The 17525-nt window shown below is 36.5% G+C and overlaps 1 protein-coding gene across 1 annotated transcript; it reads right to left on the reverse strand.

Moving 5' to 3' along the window:
* Window positions 1-2358: 2358 nt before the first annotated feature.
* slc22a2 (solute carrier family 22 member 2) lies at window positions 2359-13336 on the reverse strand. Its single transcript, XM_042389813.1, has 11 exons — window positions 11919-13336; window positions 10218-10321; window positions 8603-8757; window positions 8284-8452; window positions 7142-7256; window positions 6460-6560; window positions 5044-5258; window positions 4419-4527; window positions 3725-3837; window positions 2888-2987; window positions 2359-2702 (listed from the first exon to the last, which is right to left on the reverse strand). Exons 1-11 carry the CDS (start codon window positions 12318-12320, stop codon window positions 2609-2611), a joined length of 1677 nt encoding a protein of 558 aa, XP_042245747.1. The 5' UTR covers window positions 12321-13336; the 3' UTR covers window positions 2359-2608.
* Between the last annotated feature and the right edge of the window lie 4189 nt (window positions 13337-17525).

Below are 17525 nucleotides of genomic sequence, written 5' to 3' on the forward strand. Positions count from 1 at the left end.
TTTTTTATTGTTGTATCTGACTTCTGTGTAGTTATTATGCTTTTATTGTTTTTATATTGATATTATGTGTTACACTTTTTTTATATACTTTTATTCTATTTTATTTGTCTCTTGTTTTTATTTGCATTGTAAAGCACCTTGTAACTCTGGTTTTGAAAGGTGCTTTATAAAAGTTTACTTACTTACTTACTTACTTACTTACCAATCTCCAATCTTCACCGTGGGATCTCCTGTGAACCATTCCCTGGGCTTCACCAGAGGGGTTTTACTACGAAGCAAGTTCAACATACCGAGGCTTTCTTTGTGTGAGCTGGCTCAACAAACCCTAAACTCGCGATCAGAAAATAAGTGGTATCACGACGGTGGTTATGAACTTTCTTTGTTAACCCAGGCTTTCTGCTTCAGACTATGTGCACATCCCCGTAAAAGGGGGCGTTTGGCGCATCATTTGACTCTTTTTCAGCACAAAATGGACCTATGGCGTGCCGCTTACTTCAGTCAGGAGGAACAGACCATTATAACAGAGAGCAATGAATAATATAGATACTTACTATACTTATTTTACCACTCAATGCACTCTCTGTACCTCCCACATCCAGAGCTCTTAAACTTTAAACTTGATGCAACAGATTTAAACATTATACTCATTCAGGTCTGACTCAGTCCCATAATGAAGGATAAGTGGAAATCACTTTAGATTCTGACGAAATCAAAGTGAAATTAATATTATTATAGATTGAATATTACCTGTGATAAATACCAATAGATTAATCTCTTTTTTTTTTTTTTGTTCAAAGTATTTCTTCATTAGTAGTTGTTTTTGTTTTTGGTTTTTTTGGGTTTTTTTGAAATACAATTTGATATATTGTAACAAAATCCCATCCTGCAAGTAACCCTAACCTCTCGCACCATTACAAATTTACAACGTGACATATCAAATCAATGGTATGTATGATAAAAGACTAATCAATTTTCTAATCAGTGTTCTAATAGCTGCAGTACCAGCAGTGTTGAACGGACAAATCAAGCAAATCAAGTAGTTAGTGAAAGGGCAGCACTTTTTATTGCCGATTTAAGCCGAAACTTGGTGTCACACCCTGCCTGGACTTTGTGTGTTTTTTGGTCTTTTTGTGTTCTTTGGGGTTTTCTTGTTATATTTGGGTGGTGGGTTTGGACTGCCTTTTGTTGTTTAGCCTGGTGTGTTGTATACTTTAGTTTAGGTTCATGGTGGTTCTTGGACATATTGGTGTGGGTTGTATTTAGAATATTGTGTTTTCTGGGTTTTGGTTTTGTTACTGTTTCCCCCTTGTGTGTTCATGTACTCCTCCTCACCTGCCCTGTATCAGTCTCGTCAACCCTGCCCTGCTTCTTGTGTTTCCCTCAGCCAATCACTCCCAGCCTGCCCTTGTGTCTCGTCACCTGTTCCCCATTCCCTGATTAGTTTAGTCTGTATTTAAGGTCTGGTTTCGAGTTGAGTCTTTGTTGGATCATTAGTTTTGTTTCGTCTGCTAGTTCTGTTTGCCTGTTCTTGACCATCCACTATTAAAGTAGATTTTCATCAAATCTGCATTCCGGCCTCTGTGTTTGGATACACTCCTGCTTCCCCAACCTGACACCATGAACCTAAACTAAAGTATACAACACACCAGGCTAAACAACAAAAGGCAGTCCAAACCCACCACCCAAATATAACAAGAAAACCCCAAAGAACACAAAAAGACCAAAAAACACACAAAGTCCAGGCAGGGTGTGACACTTGGAACATAACCTGCTCCAGACCAGGTTAAGTTTGCGGTATAAGTTACCATGGTGATGTAGCCAAGTTAAAAGAGAGACACCTTCGTGACATTGAAAACCCTGACTTCATGCTGCTTAGTTGCCACTTGACACCCTATTCTTAAATCTCTTCACTGGTTCCCTGTTGAGTATGGGATCCAGTTTTTAAAATTCATTCTTACTTACAGAGCACTGCACATTCTAGTCCACCCTCAGCTCACTTTCTTAGGTCAAATGTGCTGAACTTGTTTGTTTCACACACCCGCATTAAGACCCTAGGTGATTGAGTGGTCTGCAGATTCTTTTAAAAAGCGTTTGGGTAACCTGTAAGCACTGGGGCATCATTTTGTTTTGTTTTTTATTGTGTGTTTTTAGTTTTGCACTTTTTAATCACTTCATCTGCTATGATTCCTTTCTTTTTTATGTTGTATTATGTCTTGTAAAGCACGAAAGTCTATTAAATACTCTGTTTTTGTATGAAAACTCCCAGAGTCAAAGTTCTGTTAAAAGAAAACTCTTTAATAATTTAATGATAAAATGATGGCACATCACTCTATAATAATAATAATAATAATACCACCACTCATATTATGCTGACTGTACCAATAGTAATACACATATTTCAGTACATTTCAATAACTCATCTAACATCACTCACAAACAAAAAAAGAGTTGATCTAAAACACAATATTTGAAGGTGATAATGGTCAAAGACAAACATAGGAAACAGCTGGGCAACACAGTCAAAAACAAGAATTTAAAGGAAGTATCTAACAAACAACGAGCAACACTGTTAAACAACAAAAATAAATACTTCTGTTACAGAAACAGATCAAACAGTTGCTGGATCTTTGTTGGTCGATACGTCGTTGTTGGGCAGCAGGTTGGTCATCTGCTGGCTCTTCAGCATAGTTTTCTCCTTCGCTCTAAACACACACAAAAAAAAACATTATGTACAGAAAGATATTTAATCATTGAGAGAAATGTGAGAAATTGTATCAAGTATATGTGTATATACAGTATAAAGAGGGATATATACATATTAATTTATGAAAAAACAACTATTCAAGGGCCTTGTGTTTTCTTTTCTTGCTCAGCGACGGATTCTCACCTTTCTGGGAACTCGATGTCGTCGATGGTGTTGGGCAGCGGCACACCTCTGGTCTCGGGAAGCAGCAACACCAAACCGCCAGCCAGGAAAGCTAGACTGCCTGCACATGATAGTACAAGATATTCTTACCATTAATAATACATAAAGAATCTCTAACAACGTCCATTTCACATCCAGATTTATTACATCACAGCAAAACTGATTTCTGACTGTTGTTGTTGTTGTTACATTAGTATGTAAAACTGTAACTGTACTCAGACAGTCTGGTTTAGAGGGGAAATCAGCAGCTCAATACTGTATATTGATTACCTTACCAATTAAAAGTTAGTATGATAAAAATAGGCTTCTTGCTTGTCGCTAGTGGTGAAAGTATTCAGATCCTTTATTTAAATAAAAGTACAAAATACAGCTGTCTAAAAATACTCCATTATACAAAATGTTAAGTAAAAGTACATAAGTATAAAAAGTACTCATCGTGCTTCTTTTAGAGTGTTATATTATTATAGGATACTACTTCAGTACGTGTAAGACCATTTTTTTGATTTTCATCAGTGTACTTTGGGTAAATTAATAGTAAAAGTACTGCATCATATTATATAAGTGTATCATGTTTATTATAATAATAATAATAATAATACACTTTATTTAACTAGCAACTTTCACACAGTGCATCACTTTTTTTTTTTTTTTTTTAAAGAAAAGAGACAAATCAAACAACAGTTAGAATATTAAAGATATATTATGCAGGATTTTTTAAGAAAAACTCATACAACTCATACAAAAGTAATCCCTCTCCATCATCACTTATGACCCACTAGAAGTGTGCATGAAACCCACCGAAGATGATGAGTGGCAGCTCCAGCCAAATGACTGCCAGCCTGTAGAGCAGGAAGGGAGCTACGATGCCTCCGACGTCACACAGAGTCGAGCACACAGACACTCCCAGGTTCCTGAATACAGAAGAACAACAGATCAGGGTCATTACTGTGTTTCAAAGCCATCATCTGATATATATATATATATATATATATATACACACACACAAACAGTGCATTTACTTTTCCTCAATGATTTGTGTCCAGCAGCTCTTTAATTGGGAAATATTTTTGGCACCCAAGAGATGCAGTTTTTGTACAGTGGCTTTTTCTTGTCAGCCGCTGTACTTTAAATTTATTGGGAAAGTTAGCATGTTAATATGCTAATGTATGCATGCCATAAAGCCTATGGTACACAGGTATTGGATGTTAACCAGTTATCTTCCTACTTTTTGCATGTAACATTTAGCATGTTAACCTTAATACCTTTTTAATATCCTTAATACATCCATGATGTTAACGTGTAAAATTGGCAAAATTGGCAAAATTGGTTGATCATTTTGAATTTCGCTTTTTAAATGTTGGAACATTTTGTGGTCATTTAACATTTATTATATATTATATATTATATTATTATATATTATTTATTATTGTTGGTGTGGCTCATTGTATATTAAATGAATATTTGTACTGATGTTAGTCAGAAAACATTTCACCTGACAAATGTTGGGTAGAGCTCAGTGTTAACAAACACCACCATCTCAAAGGCCATGGTGATACCCAGCCGACCGATGCAGGCCACCACTGTCTTAAACCAGAACATACCTGCAAGAAAAGACAAACATTTCATTATTGGATGGATGGATGGATGGTGAGCGAGCAGTCTGTCTTTGCTCTCAGAATGGAAACTTCTAATTAAAAAAACAGCTCCACCCATTATTTGTATTAGCTTGTCAAGGTGCAATATACGACATTCTGCCACTAGATGTCGCACTACAGCAGCAGCAGCATCTCACACCAAAACAAACGTGCACATGTCATTTACTTAATAAAGTTGGGGAAAATAGAATGGGTTCCTGAACTGACAACTCATGGAACTCAGATCAAACTGTCAAACTAGGCAGTGCTGATCAAATATGGATCAAGATTCTGGAGATTCATGGAGGACATGGAGCCACTAACATGCACACGTGGCCAGACCAGCTATCAAAGCAAAGAACAGAGAAGCTTGTATTACAACACACACAGAGGGAGTGTGACTTCATTCTCTGCTCAGGACACCATTACTCCACTATATCTGAATGTCGTTTATTGGACCTTTTAACCTCCCCTAAGACTCACTGTCGGGAATGAAGGCAGTGATGAAGCAAGCTGCTCCGGCTACAATGTTGGCGGTGGCGAAGGGAAGGCGTCGGCCGATGCGCTCAATGGTGAAAAGTATGAGGAAGGCAGCAGGGAACTCCAACAGGCCAGAGATGAGGAAGTCAATGTAGACGTTTCCTCCCAGAATACCCAGCCTCATAATCAAACCCTGGTAGACCACAGCACTGGTGAACCTGGTGAAGAGATGGAGGGAGAAACGACGTGAACTACCCCCGGAAGCACATGTGATGTCTTTCATTGAACATGAGATGACCACCATCTTAGAAAATAACAGATTAGATTCTTGTTGAAAAGCCAAAAGTTAAATGCATGTTTGAACAGTTTCACTGCAGCTGCTTGTCAAAGTATTAAATAAGTAGAAGATTTATGTAAAATTCCTAAATGAAGCAGCTCATTATGTTATTTTAAACCACTGGATTCCTTGATTTAAAGTCTCCTCCACTCAAAAACATGTTTTTCTTCTTGTTCCTTCAGTTGGACGTTGTTCTCTTCTCTGTGCAGAATGATGTATGTGCAGAGTTTGTTTTCACATTCATGTGCTGAAAGTGGAAAGTTTCACTGAGCTCACCTTAAATCAGATTTTAAGGGGTCGGCCTACGAGCATGATTTGTGACATCACAACTAATTTGGAGCCAATTGTGCAACTTAAACAAGAGTGATATGGAAACTTGAATCCTCCAGTACACAAACACTGAGAGTGGACTTTACAGTGAAGGAGGAGACATCTGGTGTCCAGCAGTTAAACTTTTAAAATGAAATATATTTGCAATTTGATAGATTCTGGATTTTTCAGTGAGGGAGAAGGAGATGATGTAATTTAATGTATTTTTAAGGAGATACTTGAACTTTTTTTTGTTGAAAGACTATATAAGACACAAATTATAGTATTTTTATATATCTTCAATCATGTCTGGAGGGGTTCTTTAAGGTTTGAATGTTGCTTGATGAACTTAAAAGTGAAGCTAATCTATAATAGTTACAAATAGTAGTTTAGTAGTAAAGTGAGCTACTGATGGGGATTTCATTTCCACTGTTATATTTTCAGACAAAGTATAAGTTTGAAAAACAAAAACAATCCATGTAAATGTGTAAATGTTCAATATTCTTTTTTTTAAAACTGTCAATAGTTATGGTAATTTATTTATAGAGCACATTTAAAAACAACAAATGCACAAATACCAAAGTGTTTTATAGACACTGAGAATTACCATTAAATGAAACACATACATAATTATGATGAACAAGGGGAAAATGAATTAAAGTGTAGAATAAAATAGATAAATGGATAAAATCCTTTAAAAAAAAATACAACAGCATTGCACAGACAACAAATGAATAATAGAGAAAAAAAAACATTTCAGCTACAGTACTCACCAGTTGTAGCTGAGAATAAATGTGTGTTTTCTCATTTTTGGAGTTCGGATCAGGTCCATGAAGGAGGCGGTGCACGTGTCTGCGTTATCATCTGCCAGAGTCTGCAGGTTCAGAAATACATTTAGATGAAATGTTTGTAATCAAAAAGATTGTCAACGTAAATGTATACATTTGTTAATCTTTTTAAACATATTAATTCTGTGTATTTCACAATTTCGTGTGTATTTTGATAACCGCTGTGTGATATCAAAGAACTGCCTCAACCGGCACTGTATCTTAATCATCTAACAGGATATTAACACACATGTTTGTTTACAGTAACTTCTGGGTAGAAACCCCCTTCATCACATACAATTTAATGCCACGGAGCAAAACAAAATGTCAGTTTAAGCAAGTAAAGAAATAAACAAAGAAGCTTATGTAAATACGCTTATGTAAAAGTAATTAAAAGTAAGCATAAGACCACTGTGTTTAACTGTATATCTTTAAATGTTACAATTATGGCTGACAATGACAACAGAAATAAACCAGTTTGCCAATTTCACATATCGTCGCAATTCAAATCGACCCCCGGATTTAAATTTGGGGATAACAGATGCGTAGATTTTGTCTATAACTGCCTCAGTAAACTGGACACAGTATGATCTGGTGTCTTTGTGTCTTTTCTAAAACCAGCAGCTACCTCGATGTTCTTGGACAGAGTCATCTTGTTCTCTTTGGCCATGGCCTCTGTGATCTCCACCGCTTTGGCCTGCTGGTTCTGTGACAGAAGCCATCTTGGAGATTCTGGGATAAACCTGCAAATAGAAAACTGATCTTATAGAAATGTGTTTGATTTTGTATTTTTGCCAGCAAACAACAAGGTTTTAATATGTTTTATGTACAAAATAATGGTCACAAATAGGGTGAAGACAGGTAATTTGGGATACTTTTTGGTAGATTACCAAGAAAACCACCTAAAATTCTGCAGACTACCTTAAGTGTTACTTGTTATGGATCTCTGCTATATTTCTATAAAGAAAATGTGTTACCAAGTAAAATACTTTAGAAACTTTGGGCCTTCAAACACATCAAAACCCTTACTGATGGAGGACACCAATACAATTCAAGTTAATTGAAGAACAATTGTATTTCACGTTTGTTTGTTTTTTAAATCCATTTATCAGTTCAGTATAAGCTAGCACACTCATGATTTTATGGCACCTGGTAGCTTAGCAACATGCCGATTTCACTTCAGAAAAATGTACCATTTTAGCTTAATTAATTGTCCCATTTTACCTATTGCATTCAGGTAAAATGGGACAATCATTCAAAACCCTTTCCCATAAAAAGTAAAGTATATTGTGAAACTAATTTGATTGTAAGCAAAACAGTTAATAAAATGCAACATCCTACAACTGTTTTTGGTTTTATACCTTTATTGTTTTAACTCTTATTACCAAAAAGAGAAAATCAACATGCCACACGGTTTAGGCTATCCTGCAAGTTCTGGGACTGGTGATTTTTTTTAAATCTTTGCTCCACCCATCCCAGTTATCTCAGACTAATCAAAATGATTGTTTCATGTAAAAGACATTTGTAGCAACAATGCAATGCCATGTTTGGTGATTAGCTGCTAATATTCAAAGAGCCCAACATGTAAAACCTTATTTGTCCCATTTTACCTGTTGTCCTATGTCACCTGACTTCACCTTCATATAAGGAAATTTTTGTTTTAACTGTATTTTTTCCTTTTGAAATCTTGTCAAAAAGTGAAATGTGGAGAAATTTTAAAACTTCTGTTTCTGAATAAACCATGAAATTAAAATAAGGAGTGTTTCTCACCAATAGTAGGACAGGAAGACGATGTAGGGGGCGGTGATGACGACCTGCAGCCAGCGCCAGTCAGTGATGAAGTAGGCGAGCAGAGGGAGGATGAGGATGCCGACGCTGAAGAACATCTGGTAAATGACTCCCACTGTACGTCTGTACTCCACGCCGACGAGCTCTGTGACTGAAGAAGAGGAAGTAGAAGAAGAAGAAGAAGGTGTCACATATCGAATAACGGTTGAGGTGTGAGATTTTGACTTTACAGAATTCACACTTGTGTATGATTTAAGAGACAGGGAGGGATAAAGGATTTAAGGATGAATGTTTTTCTTACTCAGCACGTATCCGGCCACCCAGCCGCCTTTCACTCCAAACCCGTAGAGCGTTCTGAACACCAGTAGAGACACGTAGTTTGGAGCGACGGCCACCAGGATCCCTGCGATCGCATTCAACAGGTTGGACATCAGGAAGCTCATTTTCCTGCCAAACCTGGAGACAGAGCAACAAACAAAGCACATGCAGGCATCTCATCAGACCTCAGTTCATTTATTAAAATATCCGTGACATGATTTAGTACATTCAAGCAGTATGCTAACATTTAATATATGGTTTCCCTCAAGGGAGGCCTGTGGCAAAGGATTTACAAAACGCCTCGGGCACTCATTTGGTGCCCGAGGCGTTTTGTTAATTTTTAACATTTTATTGTATTTTGTAAACCATATCTGTCATTATTTAGGTCTGACAATTTGATTTTTCTATCTAAATAATCAAAAATAATTTATTATTTTTACTATTATCATGCAGACTTATTAGGGTATATTATTGATTTACTTTATTTTCATGTGAATCCATCCAAGCATTATTTTTGCTCAAATCTCTTGTAGCATTTTGTTCAATTCTTGTGTGCAGTTCTTGACAACATGAGTGTTTTTCATGTTCAAAATGCCACGTCAAGGTCCCTAATAATTATTATTGTTGTAAGCACTATTGTATTCATTATTATGTATACTTATTTATTTTATTCATTATCTTCTTTATTAAATTCAAGTTCAATTAAAAAGCAAAAGGGTGTTGCAGTGTTGGGGAGCTCAACATGGTCAGGGCCTGTCCTGGTTTCTCTAACCTTTTTATTTGAACAGGAAAGCTTTGTTGAGATTAAAAATATATTTTTCAAGATCCCAGCTAAGATAGGCAACCACGATGAGTTCAGACAAACAACATAAAACAAATATCACCAAATACGAAACACTGCAGGTATAAATAATAAATAAAAATCTCCCATACAATGTAAAATGTTTCATCCTATAAAACAATTTAAGACTCCTAAAAACAACCCAATAACTGTCTATAACACACTGTAATGTAGTTGCTAGTAGATATAAGTGTTTATTAATGTCCTTCTTATGAGACCCCATAAATGAGATTGATGTATTAACAGATAATGAATGACAATATTGTAAAACACATTAAATTAATGTGAAAAGTAAATGAATAAACTCTTAAAATCTGCTTATAATTATATTAAAGTGAGTTATAATCCACCTGTTATACTGCTTATAAATGCTAAATAGGGGGACTTGTTCTTTTAGCAGCAATCTTTAATGTAAAATTTAATTTTCCTCAAATTACACCTTGGTATGATTACAATAAATTAATTAATAATCAAGTTCAACTACTGCAGTACTTACGGGGGCCCTGAGGTGCAAAACACAACGACATTTCAGAAAACACATTAACAAAACACAATATTTTCTGTAATGTTGTTGCACCTCAGGGCCTCCGTACATATCCTGTTTCTTAGTGTCTTTCAAAATGATACTACATTAAACTACATTTCCCATGAATCCTCATTAAAAACCTTGGAGGAAAAAAAAAAAACACAGAAATGTTACAGAATTTTATGTATTTGAGTGCAGGTGAACTCAGTTATGACTCAGTCACAGCTTTACCTGTCAGCCAGGTAACCGATGGCGATACTCCCGACCAGGAAGCCGATGTTGAGAGTGGCCTGGTACATGTCCACCAACCAGCTATCTGAACACACCAGGTCAAACTGGAACAGACACACAATGTCGATAATAACGTCAATTTATCGTTTACAGTTCAGAACTTACTTTATATTGACTTATCACAATTATAAGTAAAAAATGTGTTATTTCTGTTTAAAATCTCTACATAATTTAAACCTGTGTCTTTAGGAGCACCTTGTGTTTACCTTTATGAGGACTGTTGCAAAACAGCACAGACTGTATGATTTATGTAATTTAAATATATTCAAAGCATAATTCAACACTGCTGTTGGATTGATTCACTGCCATCTATAGACTGTAACTTTCAAACACATCACACTTTGAGTTATGTCCCAGCAGGAGTTTTGCTTGTGTGACAGTGGAAGTAATAACAGAACACAGTCGACTTCTTCACATTAACTGCTCCTCAGTCCAGGACTGAAGTCAACTGTGATGCTGCATTTAGTTTCCTGTAGAGATGAGAATCTGCTCTCCACTTACAACTTTTATAACAAAACTTAAAACTTATCTTTTTATGCTTTTACCCAGAAACTTTTACTATACTCTAACCTCACCTGCAGTATTAATTGTCATTTTATCATTTGTTTTTAAACCTCTTCTTTATTAGTCTCTTTTTTCAATCCTAACTGTTACAAACTGCAGGTCTGCTGCAACTCTCAGTTCTTTTAATTCAAGGCTGAAGACGTTTCTGTTTGACATTGCCTTTTATTAAATCAAATTTGGAGCTCTTGATTCATATCTCGCACTACACTGTAACTATTATTCTCCTGTTTTACTCTATTTTATCTTATTTTTATTTTCCATTTAATTCTTTTTAACTGTATTTAAATGTGTCTTTTTTTTATAATGTGTTACTTTTACATTTTCTCTCCATGCCTTTTATGTTTTATGTGAAACACTTTGATTTGCCTTGTTGTTGAAATGTGCTGAACAAATAAACTTGACTTCTGTTTTTAATTTTCCTATTCTGGCATCTGTATTTTTAGAGAATTTTTTCAATTGAGAAGCACATTGTAGTTCATTTTTTGTATGAAATGTGCTGTAAAAATTATGCTTTTATTATCATTATTGCTTCTTAACCCCAAAACCAGATCTGATCAGTGCAGCAGTCTTTCAAAAAATTGAAACCCTTACACCTCTCTCCTTCCCAATAAGCCTTTTTTACAGCAGAAATTTTGACTTGTCATTGTAGAAAAAGCACAAGCGTTACTAATAACATTAACGATAGCTCCGTTCTGTACAAGTAAGTGACAGTGAGCTAACGTGCAAAATACCAGGACCCTGACACTGAAGCAGCTAAATGGAATTCAGCCATCATTACGTTTATTTTCTACACCTGCTTTTTCTTTAAGAAGGTTAAATAAGAAAAAGTGCACATGTACACATGTAGAACATTGCAGGAGTGGCAGCATCTATGACCATCTTTGCATTTTGATTTATGCAAAACATATAAAAATGACATGTCAGTTGCTACTACCTTTAAAATCAACCTTATTGCTATATTCTGATTTACATGCATTCTTTCAAGCTGCAGAAATAAGTTTCTCAAAGCCGAAAATTGTTATTAAAGCACAAAATTAACACAAAACAGAACAACCTCACTATGAAATCTAATCTCACCTCAGTAACAAAGGACTGCCTTCCCTCGTAGTCGTACTCCCAGCCATCTTTGCAGGCAGTTGTGGGAGTTTTGCTGAGGTCCAGTTCTTGTGAATCACAGGTGAGCGATGTGGCGTTCCAGTTCACCTCGTACTGCTCACAGCTGCTTTGCTGCAGCACTCCAGAGTTGTTGACCAGAGGCACCGTCAGCCTGCGACTGTCCGCCAGGCTCCAGCCGCACCCCTGCCTCCTGTCCACCACCGCAGAGTCCCGACACCAGTGATCTGGGGTGTAACCCTGGAACACAATACCAACGTACACACCGGCCCAGGGCATGGACACCATACACAGCAGGGCGAAGATGCGCTTCTGGCAGCGGCCGAACTCCCCAGCTTCTTGTAAGATGTCGTCAAAAGTGGTCATGGTTGTGGTGGTGTTGGTGGAGTAGACTAGAAAAGATGACTCTGACCAATTTGAATCACAGTGTCTGAACACCACAGAGTGACCACTGAAATGTCTCTCCACTGGGTTTTTAACAAGACAAACAGGAGCAAAGGTCTACAGGCTGTGCAGCAGAGCATTAAAACATGTTTGCTATCACTTTTTCAGACGTCATACCACAATTGTATCACTTGAAGCTGGCAGAGAGCCTCCATGGCCTGCCCAGGGGGTTAATTAACATAAACGCACCAACATGGACACATGGGCCTGCTTGTGCACCTCTCGTCTCTGCAGCTCATGCACACACAGTCAGTAATGCTGTCAATCAGTTAACATACCCGTCTAGTTTCTGGGAATCTGTTAGACGTAAAGATCTGGCAGAAATATGAATGCTTGTCGAGTTTTAAAGGTAACATTAGTCATTTGTTCTTTGACAAAAGTAAAGACGGCAGCATAATGACTCGAATTAGTTTTTCTTTTTCACAGCTTATTCGTCTGCTGCAACATTAACAGGTTTGTGATAAAAATGCCATCACCAAAGCTCAGGTTTGCATTTCTACAACTTAATAAAAGGTCAGAAAAGTCCTCAGGAAGTTAGCGGGGGACTCTCATCGCTCCCTGGTGAAGTCCTGGTGGTCTGAGGGGTTTAAGGTGATGACTAGAACACCTTCCCAGTGAATAGATATTATATCAAAAGAAGCAGCTGGCATGAGTCAACCAGTGTCTATGTCCTCTCTGGGAAAACAATGAAAGCATCAACAAGGACTGCAGTGGAAGAGCGACTGGCCTTCATATTTCATTCTTCTTTTTCCCTTAATAAATTAGTAGGTGAATTCTCATTGTAATAGACAGAGAACGCCACCAAGATACTTCAGTTTTTATCATATTATTTGTTTGATCTAATGTGAACAATACCTGACAGAGCTGTCTGTTGGTATATTGGAGCCAAATCAAGTCTTAAGTCATTCCAGACATGTTGGTCTCTAGTCAATCAAGACAAGTCCAAATCAAGTCCCAAGATTGATTTATTTATTGAATGGGACAGTGTGCAGTTTGAAACATGAAAGATGCACTACACCAGAGTTAGCTTGAAGCTACTTTGCATCTGTAGTCCCCGACAAAAAAAACATACAACAGCACAACAACAAACAGTAAAAAGCAAAAAAAAAAACAAAACCCAAAAAACAAGACAAAAAAAACAAACAAAAAAAACCAAACAAACAAAAAAAACCACATAGTGTTTCAGCATAGTGTCATAAGTCATCTATTAAAGTTTGAAGCCGATACCATTAACGCCCTCAGAGGAGATAGCATTTGTGTGGGGGCCAAAATTGGGGCAAAGTCTTATTTTGAAAGGCTAATTGTGGACTTCCTGTTGGATTTAGGTCAGGGGTGTCAGATTTGTAGGTCTTGATGAGATGAATAATTGAGTCTTGGTTTGATCTCTCTACAACATTCCTACAGGCCATGGCGGCCATTTTAGTTACATAGGTGACGCTAGAGAGCACATTTTGGCACTTTGGTGGTTAATTTTTACATTTTATCAATTTTTTCACCAGACCTGATGTGTGTGCCAAATTTGGTGAGTTTTTGAGCATGTTTAGGGGGTCAAATTAAGGGTTTAAGTGGCGTAATAATAAAGAAAGAAACCTAAGGGCGAGGACCCTATTGCCCAAATGCAGTGCGACGAAATGGTACAATGGTACAATCTTGTATAGAGGATATTCTGGACGTTCTAATAGAACTTACTGAGCATGTGTACTCAAAGTCACATAGTGGAGGAAGGGCCAAACCATTTAACATTTTATAAACTAGGCACAAATTTGAGAATAATCTAAAATTCTCAAAGCTCAGTAAATTGTTTTTCTCCAGTACCCCACAGTGATGGAAATGCATTGGCTTTTGTCCAGATTTTTTAGAGTTTGTTTATATAAGGACTCAAGAGGTTTTATGGCTGTTTCTCCAGTCTGCCCCCAACATGTGATGCAATAAGACATCTGGGAAAGAATAATAGCTGCATAAATATTTTTGCTGTGTCCAAAGAGGGACAGTTTCTAATATGTCTAAAATTTGCTAAGTTGTACTTTATGGTTTTAACTGTTTTTTTAAACATGTTTCTTAAAGTTCAAATTTGGATCCAGTGTCACACCAAGATATTTAAAATCAGTAAATCAGTATCAGTCAATTTTTTTCAGCTTTGATTAGAATATCAGCATTAGGAGGTTGTACCATAGTTTTAGAGAAAAACATACCGTTTGTCTTGTTTAGATTCAGACATGATCAAGCCAATGTGTGATCCTTTCCAATGCAATTGTTAGCTTAGCAGCAGCTAACTCAGCTGTTATTACATGTATGTACACAACGGTGTCATCTGCATACATTCGTAGTTCTGCATCATGACACTGTTGAGGGAAATCATTAATATATAGGCTAAAAAATAGGAGACCCTTGTGGAACATCCATTGTGCACTTCATGTTACTGGACAGTGTGTCACCAACTTTAACACATTGTCTCCTATTAGATAAATATGAATAAATAAGAATAAATATGAAGCCAGTGCTCTAGATGAGGTTAAATTTAGAAAGTTTCAATATTAAAACGAGTCAGATTAAAGTCTCGAGTTAGTCAAGACAAGTCCAGGTCAAGTCTGCAAAGTCTGTCAAGTAATTATAAGACACGTTAAATTCAAATCTAAAGCCCTTTGAAACGAGTCCAAGTAAAATCTCATCTTTCAAGTCAAGTCTCAAGTGATTCCGATCAGGTGCAAGTCCACGTCAAATCCTTTCATTGCCCGGATCTGTCTTTTATGTTTTCTAGACTTAAATGTGTTTCCTTTCAGGTCTCAATTCCTCATTTATTCATTTTTTCTTCATTCAATGAATAAGATTAATGAGAAACTTCAGTAACAGAGTATCAAACCACACACACTTTTAACAGCGGATCTCTTATTTATTCAAATAATGCAATATTTTTTACATCAATATTCTTTTTAAATAGGAAAACAGGCAGAGCTGAAAAAAAAAAACATATCAAACATAACTTTACACCAACTAAAACATAATAATGACCTCCCACAGTACTGAATCATCACAGAAAGTTTCTTGTGCTTTTTTTTTTAGACGCTTTTATTCTCGCAGCTCGTTCATCTGACACTGAATCAGTATCACACAACCCAAAAACAGTTCTATAGCTATAGTTTGGATAAAAAAAAAGCACAAGAACATCAATTCATATCTTCATTAGGAAAGAGACGGTTCAGTACAGTACCATGCAGAAGAGCCACACAGACTTTGGTGCTAAATACAGCAGAAACAGACTTTATGCAAGGATGGGAAAAGGACGTCACGTAGAACGGTACCATCGGCTTCTCTGTGAGGACGAGCGCTACGACGTCTCCTCGGGAGAGGTGAGTTACAAAGTGCCAAACACAGATAGATGCCAGTTCAAAACCTCATAACAGGGTCACAAATTTGAAGAGGTTACTTTTCAGAGAACTTCACATGCTAAAAAAAAAAAAAAACGTCTGTTAAGTCTGTCACAGCAGGCTCGAGTTAATTTCTAAGTTTTTGCTGTAATTGCTCTAATTGTTCAATGGAAACCTGCCTTATCTACCATGTATTAACACATTCCTTCTGTATGCTCCCAAAGATTTTACTATGAATAAAACCTACAGACAAACATGAAACAAGTTATATGGTAGCAAGATGTGAACAAAAACTTTAACTATCAATCCACGCTAAATGCTTGAATTTTCACTCTGTTGTTGTTGTTGTTTGTGATCTCCGAGATAATTTACAAGCTACTGAACACCTACAGTGAAGGGACAGGAAGATGAAGATGTTTTTATAATTCTAAATTTCACCATTATGGCACAAACCAAAACTCCTCCATATAAAATACTGATGTTCCCGATGCAAATCCCAGTTTAAGATTTTTTTTTTTGTCTGTGGCATCATACAAAAACTTGTTTAACAAATTTTGTGTACAAAGCTTTAGAAATACCCTGAATGGTGAACCTTCTGTTGCTGATCGATTGAAGAGATTTTAGCGATGACGTGACTGTTGTAGGAACAGCGTGATGCGTTTATAGTCGGATATTTAAAAACAGGTTCTCCAAATAATAACTGTATGATATTTATCTTCTTGTATCAACACATGAACTTTGGGGTTGAATACTGATAAATCCCAGCAGTGAATCTACTGTTGTTCCCCTTCGTACCTTAGACAATCAATCAATCAATCAATTAATCAATGTGCTGAATGTCATAAATATACATGTCTGTGTAAGTGCACTATTTTTGTTATAGCTATTCAATATAAAATGACACAAACGAATCAACAGATGCTCTCCGAAAGTCGTTAATTCACCCAAAGTATTTTTGTTTGGAGTGGTTTAATGAGACCTGTAATGACTCAATCAGAGGAGCTGCAGTTTCATGGTTGGTATCATCCAACATTTTGATTAATCAATTAATTGTTTGATCTAAAAAAAAAAAACACCAGGAAATCGTGAAAAATGCTCATCGTCACATCAAGAAGACGTCTTAAAATCAAACCAAGAGTCCAAAACAACAATATTAAAGCAGCACAGCGTCACATTGACGCTGGAACAAGAAGATGTTTCCCATTTTTACTTGATAAGACTTAAACGATTAATTGATTATCAAAAAATTGGTTCCAGTTAATTTTCTTAATATGATTCAAGAAAATGTTTTTGGAGTGATTTAAGACAAAGAATAGCAGAAAAATCTTCGTATCGGAGAATCTGGTTCCATCGAATGTTTGGCATTTTTTTTTGAAAACTGAACTATTAATCAATTATCAAAACAGTTGCCAATTCATTTTCTGCATAATTTTCTGTTTCGGCTCTACAAGACCTGCTATTACTAGACTCTAACCTGGGAGAACGTCACCAAAACTTCTTTGGTGCACTAATTTAGCTGCTGTATTTGTGAGTTTTAATTTCTAGTTGTGTAAACCCAAAGAAACTTTAAATCAAATACTTTGGATGGTGCCAAAAGAAAGAACCACGGACCCAAATACTTTCTGTGTGTGTTTATACTGTGTAGACTCACTCACATCACTCTTATTTCACTCTGCAGTCAGTTTAATTTCAATTCTGAATAAAGAAATGTCCTCTGTGAAGGCTCTAGTTTCATTACTAAGCAGAAAAAGTGTTAAACGCG

The sequence above is a fragment of the Thunnus maccoyii genome, chromosome 17, assembly GCF_910596095.1.
Source record: "Thunnus maccoyii chromosome 17, fThuMac1.1, whole genome shotgun sequence".
Taxonomy (NCBI): Eukaryota; Metazoa; Chordata; class Actinopteri; order Scombriformes; family Scombridae; genus Thunnus; species Thunnus maccoyii.